We start from the raw sequence: 12,244 nt of genomic DNA, 5'->3' as shown, positions 1-12,244 counted from the left end.
ATGCTTACAAATAAAGACATACTTGCTTTAAAACACACTGTTGTTGTTTAACACAAAGTAAACTATATGTTAAGTTCTGGTGTTTAATACGGAGAAAGAATTTCAAAAACCAGACCTGGTATTTTTTTTTTTTTTTTTGAGATGGAGTCTCACTCTGTCGCCCAGGCTGGAGTGCAGTGGCGCCATCTCGGCTCACTGCAACCTCGGCCTCCTGGGTTCACGCCATTCTCCTGCCTCAGCCTCCCAAGTAGCTGGGACTACAGGCAACCGCCACCACGCCCAGCTAATTTTTTGTATTTTTAGTAGAGACGGGGTTTCACCGTTTTAGCCAGGATGGTCTCGATCTCCTGACCTTGTGATCTGCCCGCCTCAGCCTCCCAAAATGCTGGGATTCCAGGTGTGAGCCACCGCGCCCGGCCATACTGTTGTTGTTTAACACAAAGTAAACTATATGTTAAGTTTTGGTGTTTAATACGGAGAAAGAATTTCAAAAACCAGACCTGGTAATTTTTTGTTTTTTTTGACACAGAGTCTCGCTCTGTCACCCAGGCTGGAGTGCAGTGGCGCGATCTCGGCTCAGGCTCACTGCAACCTCCGCCTCCTGGGCTCAAGCGATTCTCCTGCCTTAGCCTCTGGAGCAGCTGGGATTACAGATGCCCACCACCACGCATGGCTAATTTTTGTATTTTTACAAATTGGCCAGGCTGGTCTCGAACTCCTGATCTCCTGATCTGCCCACCTCGGCCTCCCAAAGTGCTGGAACTACAGGCTTGAGCCCCTGCACCCAGCCCAGACCTGGTAAATTTTTAAAATTGCCACATGTAATCCAGAAGCGTGATTAACTAAAATCCTTTCCTCAGCTATGATGTTGACTGTGACTTGATAACTTATCTGTGGTGACTCTTGGATCCCTGTGTGTCTTTGGGGCTCCAGGAGCACACGGACCCCTGGGCAGGTCCCTCCGACCCCACAGCTCTTCACCCCAACGCTCCCCAGCAGGTGCGTCTGAGGTGGTATTGGGGGTGTTTGTGTTTTACTGAACATGTAACTTCAGGGACCGGCCACAGAAATAGGAGAACGCCCATATTTAATTGCCTAATGCCCCCAGCAACATTTTACTCCCCCAAAAGTATTTTTGCTTTAAAACAAAATAGAAATGTCATATGTTTTTTGCCTTTTTATTTGGCCAAATCAATAGCAACTGTAACTAAACCAAAACATGAGCTAAGTAAATGAAAACTACTTTCTTCTGGAGGTTTATTTTGGATAAAATAGTTGAAGACAGACTACAATGAGACATTGTACAATAAGACTAGAAAATAATTTAAGAGGGTATTTTAAGCACGGGATTCCAACACACTCACAAATGTGTTTGCTCTCAGCTCTTACAAAAGAAAATAAGGTTTTTCTCCACCAAAAACAACCCAGTTACACCAGTAAACCGTCCCAGTTCTGAAAATCTGAAGCAACTGATACTCCATTAAATGTGGAAACATTGTCTACTCAAAATATTTGTAATATTATGCAGTGACAAAAATGTCCCACATCTATATAGGGTTAACCATAGTTTTCAGCAAAGCAACAAGTGCTTTACTTATTTTGTCTTTTTCAGTTTATACAGAACTCCAATTTCATGAAACCATACTGTGCCAAGCCAGGAAATAAACAGCAACAGTCTAGCCGAGCCACGCCAACCAAACGAATACTATCTCCTGTCCTTTTTACCAGCTTTCCTCTTCCCAGACAGCAAGTGCTTGGGCTTCATATCAAACACATGTCTATCCGCCTCCCCTTTCTTCCCCAAACGATTCATCTTCTTCTGAGCATTCTTCATCATAGCCTTGGCTTTCTTCACCATCTAAAAGGAGGAGAACAAAATAAAGTATGTTCATTACTATAAACCAATTTTCCATTCTGAATTTTAACTACTGGGTAACAATCTGTGTAATGGCTCAGGTCTGTTCAGTGAAGAGACCCTGTTACATCTCTTTTCTCTTAAGCCCAGCACAGTTATCTGCAGGAACTCAATGAGTATTTTTGTATAAAGACTGGATGAAAATGATACCCAGGACAAGCTTTATACCCAGGACTAGATACGCTTTAGACCTAGAAGGTTAGCACACATCTGTTTTAACTCCCTCTTACACAAGCTAAGGACTCAGGCCCATGAACCTGTTTTCCTCAGGTCTGACTGACAAGTGGCAATGCCAATATTAACAGGCAGGTTTCAAGATGGCAATGGCACAGAGGAGTGAAGCTCAGGCTTCCATGAAGGAGACTGCAGTTTATACAGACTCTCCTGCATCTCCATTACCACAACGCTGAAACTAAAAGTTGTTGTGTTTAATAAAAGGACATTTCCGCAAGACAGACTGTGTACATCTAAAGTGTCTTTGCCAAAAGACACTACAAATTAACTAAATGTGACTCAAGCTCTCCACCTGCGGGGAACAATCCTGCAACCTAAGGATGAGCAGGATCACCCGCCAATCAACCCAGGAGTTCCCTCTGCTGTTCCTCCCATGAGAGGCTTGCTGGGACTTGAGGCCTCCTGGTGCTTAGCAGTGGCCACTTCCTGGCCCTCTTCAGACAGCAGGGTCTAAGCCCAGACTGCTAGTGCTGTCAGACCATGCTCTGGCCACCCTCCACAAAAGGAAAGTGCCAGGGAGGGGTCCATCCAGGGCAGCTGTCAGGGGCGTCCACCTGCACCCTGACCCGTGCTCTCCTCTAAAGGATGCCACAAAACGAGGGCACGCAGTGCACACAACCACTGCCATAGCTCCTGCAAACGGCAACTGCTGGTGTTTGCCCTGAACCCTGTGCAATAAACAACAGAGACTGTCATTTTATTACATTACACAACACAGAGACTGACCTTGACATCCCTAAGACCAGAAACGTCACGTGGAGTTCGAGAGCAACTCCGACTCCGGGCCACAGAGGACGGGGGAGCAGAGTCTTCCCGCTTTCTTTTCCTAGTGATGCTCCGGGATCTTCTTGCCTGGACTGCGTAGTGGGCCTGCAAAGCAGGGGAAGCAATGCTCAGCTCTCAGGACCCCAGCCCCGCTCCTAGGCTCAGCGCTCAGGACCCCAGGTCCACTCCCAGGCTCAGTGCTCAGAGCTCAGGACCCCAGCCCTGCTCCCAGGCTCAGCGCTCAGGACCCCAGCATCGCTCCCAGGATCAGCGCTCAGGACCCCAGCATCGCTCCCAGGCTCAGCGCTCAGGACCCCAGCATCGCTCCCAGGATCAGCGCTCAGGACCCCAGCATCGCTCCCAGGCTCAGCGCTCAGGACCCCAGCATCGCTCCCAGGCTCAGCGCTCAGGACCCCAGCATCGCTCCCAGGCTCAGCGCTCAGGACCCTAGCCCTGCTCCCAGGCTCAGTGCTCAGGACCCCAGCATCGCTCCCAGGCTCAGCGCTCAGGACCCTAGCCCTGCTCCCAGGCTCAGTGCTCAGTGCTCAGGACCCCAGCATCGCTCCCAGGCTCAGCGCTCAGGACCCCAGCCCCGCTCCTAGGCTCAGCGCTCAGGACCCCAGCCCTGCTCACAGCCTCAGTGCTCAGCTCTCAGGACCCCAGCCCCGCTCCTAAGCTCAGCACTCAGGACCCCACCCCACTCCCAGGCTCAGCGACAGGCATGAAGTCACTCCAGCAAGAGGGGAGGAGAGGAGTGTTTGAAGCATTACCACGTGGGCTAAAGATCTTGAAAATACACACAGTATTTTCATATTAGTGACACCATTTCAAGTTCACATTACTAACAATTTCACATTAGTTGTTGGTCAAATATTCTTATTCACTTAACGGAAGCTGCTTTATGTAAGAAAGCTGATTTTAACTCCACTTAAAGAAACTTAGAACTCTCATTTAAAAGTGATTATTACAGTATAGCATCACAATTTATATTTCAGATATAAATAATGCTCTCTCCCTCATTGCCCCATTTTGGGGGTTACTGATATGAACACAAAGAGACAACCATCAGACAGAAACCATCAGATGGAAACTGCAGACTGCGCATCTAGAGGACAGGGTCTGCAGCCACACCCTGGGCACGTCATGGCGTGGCCTCGTGCTAGCTGTGGATACACCCTGGGCACGTCACAGAGCTGCCTCGTGCTGGCTGTGGAGCTTTTTTTCTTTTGAGACACAGTCTTGCTCTATTGCCCAGGCTGGAGTGCAGCCTCAATCCACCACTTCAACCCAGACCCAGGGTCAGGGAATCCTCAACCCATCACTTCAAGTCAGTCCCAGGGCCAGCAAATCTCAAAAGAGAAAAACTGGAAGCTCTCATTTCTTTTTGCTACAATTTCCCACATTCCCACGGCTTTCCAAAACCCTGGTTTTCTTTCTTTTTTTTTTTTTTTGAGATGGAGTCTCACTCTGTCGCCCAGGCTGGAGTGCAGTGGTGCAATCTCGGCTCACTGCAAGCTCTGCCTCCCAAATTCAAGCAATTCTCCTGCCTCAGCATCCTGAGTAGCTGGGATTACAGGCACCCGCCACCACGCCCAGCTAATTTTTTGTATTTTTTTAGTACAGACTGGGTTTCACCATGTTGGCCAGGCTGGTCTCGAACTCCTGACATCATGATCTGCCCGCCTTGGCCTCCCAAAGTGTTGGGATTACAGGCATAAGCCACCACGCCCGGCCAGTTTTCTTTATTAAAAAAACCACATAAACACATGAACCGCCCCCACACTCACGTCGTCTTTATCGTCCATGTCAACACCAAGACTACGCATCTCCTTCTCCAAAACTGTCCTCTGAACCTGAGAAGGATAAAAAGAAATATTTGCTTTAAATTAGTTTGACGAAATGTTGAAAAAAACTTCAAGGCAATATATATGTATATATATTTTGCAACAATTATAATATACTTATTTTAGAAGTTGTAATTTTTACTGGGCCTCGCTTTCATGTTTTTGGATAGCTCAATTAAATCCCACGAAAACTAACATTAACGGAGCAGTTGCTGTGGGAAGAATCAGCGTATCCTCCACGTCTGTCTATTCTTCACCGCAACACAGGGGAGAGAGTGACCGTCTCCATCAGAGGTGAGACACTAAAGCTGACATTAGCGAGGTGGCCTCAGACAAAGGCAGTGCGCCAACCTCTCTCCTCCCAGCGATGGCTGAGCCCCACCTGGAGAAGTACAAAAATGTCCAAGCCCGCCATAACCAGTCACTTGCCACCATAGGGAAACAGTGTATTCAAACAGGAAGACCCGCTGAGAGGCATCCTGAATGTCAGGTGACTTCTCTGGTTACATGTTAACTGCCCACATGTGCCCTTTCTTCTTCCCGCCCTGCCACAGAGCCAATAAATTGCCTTTTGTAGACGGCGTCGGGTTTCTGTAAATTGCTAAAGAGTCCAGATTTTTTTTTTTTAATTTTTTATTTTTTGAGACGGAGTCTTGCTCTGTTGCTCAGGCTGGAGTGCAGTGGCGCGATCTCGGCTCACTGCAAGCTCTGCCTCCCGGGTTCACACCATTCTCCTGCCTCAGCCTCCCCAGTAGCTGGGACTACAGGCGCCCGCCACCACGCCTGGCTAATTTTGTGTATTTTTAGTAGAGATGGGGTTTCGTCATGTTAGCTAGGATGGTCTCGATCTCCTGACCTCGTGATCCGCCCACCTCAGCCTCCCAAAGTGCTGGGATTACAGGCGTGAGCCATAGAGCCCGGCCTAAAGAGTCCAGATTTAATGCAGAAATTAAAGAACAAGAAAACCAGCCAGGCGCAGTGGCTCACGCCTGTAATCTCAGCACTTTGGGAGGCCAAAGCAGGCAGATCACTTGAGGTCAGGAGTTTGAGACCAGCCTAGCCAACTTGGTGAAACCCCATCTCTACTAAAAATACAAAAGTTAGCCAGACGTAGTGGCAGGTGCCTGTAATCCCAGCTACTCGGGAGGCTGAGGCAGGAGAATTGCTTGAACCCAGGAGGTGGAGGCTGCAGTGAGCCAAGATGGCGCTATCACACTCCAGCCTGGGCGACACAGCAAGACTCCATCTTCCCCCTAAAAAAAAAGAGAAAGAAAAAAGAACAGGAAAATGTTAACTGATAGCCTTGAACGTCTGTGAACCATAAATTACAGTTTTAATCTGTACAACTGCAAAATGACTGGATCTAGAGTAGTGCCAAGCTCGAAGCTGAAAGTCACCAAGAAAGGACACAGTAAAGAATATAAAAGATCAGGATGTGAGCAATCTTGCAAATCCATACACCAATAAAACAAGAATGTGCAATCTTATGGCCATAAATGGGTTGAAAAGTTGTTATTTAGCAATGATCACACAGGAATCCAATTTGCAAAAACTAGATCACACCTCTTTGGAAAGACACAAACTTGCCTTCTTAGCAGTTCGCGGCATCCTGGGTCCCTGTGTATTCTTTTCTTTGGACTCCAGAATTTTCAACTTCTTTTTCTCTCGAATCTGCTTTGCCAGCTGTCGGATTTCCAGCATCTCTTCGTCTTCACTCTCAGATACACTGTCATACTCTCCAGCAGCTGTTCTCAGCTCTTCTTCTTTTTCTAATTCTTCCAATTTCTTTAAAAATAGAGTTGTAATTAAGCAAAATTAACAATGAGAAAACCCCTAAGTCAGTGAGTGTGGCAGTGTGTGTATGAGAGCTATGTTTCCCTGCCTCGGAGGACAGAGCGACTGCCCTGGAACGGTCCCCACCTGGGCCCTGCCTATGTGCCATTTACCTCACAGGGAGGGTTCTGTGAAGAAAATGGAGACCACGTGAATGCCAGCGGCCAGCATGTCAGTAACCCCGGTGCACCATTTCCTTTTTTTAAAACAATTAAATTCCAAGGCTAAAAATGCGCAGAGACCACCTCCTTCACTTCCAATGCTCCTGGCAGACACACAAAACGAACTGAGTCCTGAGAAACTGAATTCGTGCCACATCCCATGTATCCATTCTAATGTCACCCCAAATACAACCTCACTGGCTACAAATAAGACAAAAATGAAAACTAAAATACACACATATTTATCACACCCTAATGAAGCAACCCGGTCAGGAGCCCAACAGGCAGATGTGCCTGCGTGAGACTGGCCAGGAGTGCAGAGGGTGAGACTGGGGGGCCAGGCCTCGTGGAAGGGGATGGCACGGGCACAGCTGTGCTGGAGGAGGGAAGTCTCAAGGCTTCTCGCACCTGGGAGTGCAGACTGCAGAGGGGAAGAGGCTGGGAAGGCAGGTGGCCACCGCAGGGACAGTGAGTGCACGGGCTGGATGGGGGCCCCCAGCAGTGGCGAGAGCAGATGCCCTGAGGCCACTCCTCCAGCACCAATGAAATTGAGATGCTGCCCCCAGAATCTGCTATCCCAGAATCTGCTATGGAGGCACAGGGAGCACAGAGACCACGAGACTGAAAATGTGAACTCAATGACGGAGTGCCTGTGGGAACCAAGGAGGGACATGTGGGACATGCAGATGGCAAGTGTTGTATCAAAAGCATGTTTCAGACAGCTCAGCTGAGAGAAGGCAGGGTAGCAACTAATGGAGGACACGGTCTAAGTTTTTTAAAAAGATGAGTAAAACTTGTGGACATTTATATGCTAAGAAAAAGCAAGTAGGGAGGGGATTGAGGCAGGAAAAAGATGTGACAGAGCAGAGCCCCCGAGGAAGAGGGTCCAGCACAGCAGAGCCCATTAAGGGCCTGGTGGAGACACAGGGTGGGGAAGGTGGTGCAGGGGGCACAGTCAGGATGGAGGGGTGCAGGAGAATGAAGGGGCCCAGCATCTCCACCAGAGTCTCCAGTGGTGGGGGGAGGGGGCAGAGTCAAGATGGAGGGGTGCAGAATGAAGGGGACAGGCCCAGCTGAGCCGAAGCCGTGCTGCTATCTTCCAGCAATACTATTATAATAAAAAGGAAAACAATCCACAATTTAAAAAGTGACACAAACCTTCATGATGGCTGGATCAATATAATCAGCTATATTATGGCCTTCCCAGATTTCTGGTATCTTATCATGTTTTTCAGACGAATTCATTAAATCCCAGTACTCTAAAGTTAAAAAAAAGGTGGTTACATTTACAGTAGTTTTTAATATCTTCAAGTACTATGTGCGTAAAATGAGTTGTGACTGACGGCAAGTCAGCGACTCCACCGCAGAAGAGAGCACGACATGCAATTCCACACGCAGCAGCATCAACACATCAGCCTCATTCAACACCCACAGGTGGAGAAAGCTACAAAAATCACCCCACCATCCCAAAACAACAGGAAACAATGGAAGAACTCCCTCTGAGTGCTATCAGTATGCACCTTTTCTTTGAGACAGGGTCTCGCTCTGTCCGCCAGGCTGGAGGGCAGTGGTACAAGTTCTGCCCACTGCAGCCTTGACCACCTAGGGTCCAGTGATCCTCCCACCTCAGCCTCCCGTGTCGCTAGGACTACAGGCACATGCCACCACACCCGGCTAATCTTTGTATTTTTTGTAGAGACGGGGTTCTGCCATGTTGCCCAGGTTGCTCTCAAACTCCTGGGCACAGGCAATCCAAAGTGCTGTGATTACAGGCGTGAGCCACTGCACCTGGCCCTCAGGATGCAACTTTTAATCTTCAAGAAATTAAAAGTTGACAAATATGCTGAAACACTTTTATTACTCATTAAAGTCTTTCCCCCCTTTTCTGAAATATTTCACGCCCAATTGGCATTTTATAATAATGATCACACTCTGGCCCTTACTCTGAAGATCCAAAATATAATCATCTCCCATTTCCAGCTCAAGATCTCGTTCCTGCAATGGAAAGAGAAATTATCATCAGCTTCATTTTGCCTTTCAGATCCAGAAATGCTCTGCCCCTTGTCACTTGAAACAATCTTTTCTCCAATCCTCTCAGTATCAGTGGGGTTCACCTTCCATTCTGGTAGGAAGGCTGTTTCTTATCTCCCTATCTGTGGGGCCGGCCTTTGGGTTCTGGTAGGAAGAGGCTGTTTCTGGCCGTCTGGGGACTGTCTATCCCCCTCGTGCATTTGGTTCACAGCCGTCTTCCCTCAGGCCAAAGAGCTCCACGAGAGAGGCTTCTGCAGGGGGACTCACTGCTGTGTCCGCAGCCTGACGGGGCCAGTGCCTGGGCACCCGTGGCTCCTGTTTGATGCCCCAGGGCCCCATGACGGGCACACACGGCCTGCCTCCCCCAGTGAGAACACCGGGCGAGAGCTCTGGCAGCATACCCTCTTCTTCTTGGGCTCCTCCGTTTCCATCCTCTTCCTGCGAGCCACCACTCCTTCAGGGATGAAAGGGGGCCTCTCCTGAGAAGATCCCATATAAAATATTTATGTGAAATGCCTGCTGAATGAGAAACTTACAAAGCCGAAAAAGTAGGAACAAATTCCCTACGTGTAAGGGGAACAGAAAACCATACCCAGACCAATTAACAACCAACAGATTATTTTAGGGGAGAGGAGTGGGTTCATACCTAGACCAATTAACAACCAACAGATTATTTTAGGGGAGAGGAGTGGGTTCATACCCAGACCAATTAACAACCAAAAGATTACTTTAGGGGAGAGGAGTGGGTTCAGGGTCACTTTGAGCACAGAGACCAGGAGGACTCCACAAAGTGATTCCAAAGTTTATCCAGGAAAAACAGAAATCATGATTATCGTGAAAAATTATGGAAGAAGAAAGTGGTAAGAAATAACACTGGATCAACAAATGAAAGAAATTTAGACATAAACTCAAGTGCATATAAGAATTCAATGGAAACATAAAATTTCCAATACTCAGGTCAGAAATGCCAACCACTTGAAACGGAGTGCAACCTCCACCCTCACAACATAACCAACTCAAGACAGGTGAAGACTATCCAAAAAAGCTAATTTTTAATGCAAGTATAAAAGATAATTTTTTTTTTTTGACAGAGTCTCACTCTTGTCACCCAGGCTGGAGTGCAATGGAGTGATCTCAGCTCACTGCAACCTCCGCCTCCCAGGTTCAAGCAATTCTCCCGCCTCAGCCTCCTGAATGGCTAGAATTACAGGTGTGCGCCCAACTAATTTTCGTATTTTTAGCAGAGATAGGGTTTCACCATGACGGCCAGGCTGGTCTCAAACTCTTGACCTCAGGTGATCCACCTGCCTCAGCCTCCCAGAGTGCTGGGATTACAGACGTGAGCCACTGCATCCGGCAAGAAAAGATACTTTTAAAATGACTTTGGAATGAATGGTAAGCCTTTCTATGTACAGTGCAAACCTAAACAGCCAGAAATAAAATATTAATATATGTTAATAGTTCAAAAATGTACAGCACATTTGAAGTTAAAAAGGCAAGTGACAAAAAGAGAAAAAAAATATTTACAATGTATCTGACAAGAATCCAACCTTTGTAATATAATCAGCAAGAAAAAGATAAACAGCCTAAAGAACTTTGAAAAGGCCAATAAGCAGACAAACATGTTCAACCGCACCCAGCATTACATAAACACACAACAATAAAATCATCTTTACACCACAAGACTGACAGAGTCAGCGCCCGACCACGCCAAGGACACAAGGAAAGACAGAGGGAAGCACACAGCCTCCAGTGTCAGTGCAGCACACACCAGGAAGGCGTCTGTGGGACAGGAACGTTGTCAACACCACATGGTGAAGTGCAGACACATTTGCAGTAAAACATGAAGACACAGCGTAACGATGTGTGCCCATCCACAATGGACAAAACAATGAAAACTTATTTTATTTATTTTTCATAGAGACAGGGTGCCATTATGTTGCCCAGGCTGGTCAAGAACTCCTGGGCTTAAGCAATCTTCTCACCTTGGCCTCCCAAAGTGCTGGGATTACAGGTGTGAGCCACCTCCCCCAGCCAAAAAAATGAAAATTTAAAGAATGAAACAGATTTCCATCTGTGTTTAAAGAACTTTTTAGAAATTAATCTTCTATATCAGAAACATTTCTGGAAGGATAAACTAACAGTGACTGCGTCATGCAGTGGGAAACGGGTGCCATGTGGCGTTCTGCACTTTCTTCACCTTCTTGTTCCTTTACTGTACGCAAGAAGGTGAAACTGAGGCCCACCCACAAGATCCACCCGCAAGTGTGTGAAGCTGCATGGGAGGCTTCTGGAAAAGGCACGCGGACAGCACCTGCTGACGGTACCGTGAGCCCACGGCTGTCCCAGGGGCCATCTTACCTTATCGTCCCTCCTGGTTGGGACAGCCAGGTGCAGTCTATTCAGCACCTCGTTCACTTTATTTCCCTTCATTTTGGTTTCCACTCGATGAGCCAAAAGCCTATCGCAAGCCTAATAACATAAAAAAGAAGGCACAGTCACAAACGCATCCTCCAGCAGCCTCCGGCTACAGGTTCCAGGAGGAGCCACAAATCAGAGCCACTGAGCCTTTTCCCTCAAGGTAACTAACACGTAGGGGGCCACACTCTCTGAGGCCCAGGTGGAAGTGGCCCTGAGGAAAGGTGCATCTCCAGTGCCCAGGCCTCTCTCCCGCCACAGTGACCCTCTGCACAGACGCAGGGTGCCCTCCAACAGCCCTTCACGAACTGGAGGCAATGTTGCCCCTCAGGACTCTAACCGAGCAAGAAAGCCCTGAGTGCCACCACGGCACCAGGAGCGCCATCTTTTTTTTTGAGATGGTATCTCGCTCTTGCTGCCCAGGCTGGAGTGCAGTGGCACCATCTCAGCTCACCGCAACCTCCGCCTCCCAGGTTCAAACGATTCTCCTGCCTCAGCCTCCCGAGTAGCTGGGATTACAGGCATGCACTACCATGCCCGGCTAATTTTGTATTTTTAGGAGAGATGGAGTTTCACCACGTTGGCCAGGCTGGTCTCGAACTCCCGACCTTGGGTGATCTACCCGCCTCAGCCTCCCAAAGTGCTGGGATTACAGGTGTGAGCCACCGTGCCCAGCCAGAAATGTCCTTTTATTTGAGATAAAAACAACATGAAATACAAAGTAATTAGGACAGCATGTGAAATCCAGCAGCCGACTGCCTCCCGCAAAAGCTGTTCTGCTTTTCAGACTTCTCTCCCTTCTACTTCTGAACAGGTTCCATAGAAATAATTTTCACTGCACTTGCTACTGAAATATTAGAAAGCCAGAGACAACAGCTGCTTTAGGGTAAAGTTGTTTCGGGTGAGAAGAGCAAAGCATCCCCTCACACCCCACTGTCCACTGGGGGCAAAGTGGGTCTTAGAAGGGTCTATCTTCATGCCCCGCTCTCGCACACCACCCGCCTCACTACTGCAAGGGCTCCAAGTGTTAATAATGTCTAGAA

At 48.0% G+C, this 12,244-nt stretch overlaps 1 protein-coding gene across 2 annotated transcripts in view; it reads right to left on the bottom strand.

Annotated features, from left to right (window-relative positions):
- Nucleotides 1–1,240: 1,240 nt before the first annotated feature.
- The window catches only part of GTPBP4 (GTP binding protein 4), a 29,617-nt gene continuing 18,613 nt past the window's right edge, over nucleotides 1,241–12,244 (bottom strand). For both annotated transcript variants that reach the window (XM_054436871.2, XM_063669490.1), the window contains 8 exons: nucleotides 11,145–11,255; nucleotides 9,185–9,262; nucleotides 8,696–8,747; nucleotides 7,911–8,011; nucleotides 6,346–6,543; nucleotides 4,702–4,767; nucleotides 2,876–3,019; nucleotides 1,241–1,858 (listed from right to left, as the gene is read on the bottom strand). In XM_054436871.2, the coding sequence (XP_054292846.1) occupies nucleotides 1,706–1,858; nucleotides 2,876–3,019; nucleotides 4,702–4,767; nucleotides 6,346–6,543; nucleotides 7,911–8,011; nucleotides 8,696–8,747; nucleotides 9,185–9,262; nucleotides 11,145–11,255 (903 nt within the window). In that variant the 3' untranslated portion in view covers nucleotides 1,241–1,705. The remainder of the gene's footprint in view (nucleotides 1,859–2,875; nucleotides 3,020–4,701; nucleotides 4,768–6,345; nucleotides 6,544–7,910; nucleotides 8,012–8,695; nucleotides 8,748–9,184; nucleotides 9,263–11,144; nucleotides 11,256–12,244) is intronic.

This window comes from Pongo pygmaeus, chromosome 8 (assembly GCF_028885625.2).
Source record: "Pongo pygmaeus isolate AG05252 chromosome 8, NHGRI_mPonPyg2-v2.0_pri, whole genome shotgun sequence".
NCBI lineage: Eukaryota > Metazoa > Chordata > Mammalia > Primates > Hominidae > Pongo > Pongo pygmaeus.
Note: the sequence above shows the minus strand (reverse complement) of the source record. Positions and strands in the feature narration are given on the sequence as shown.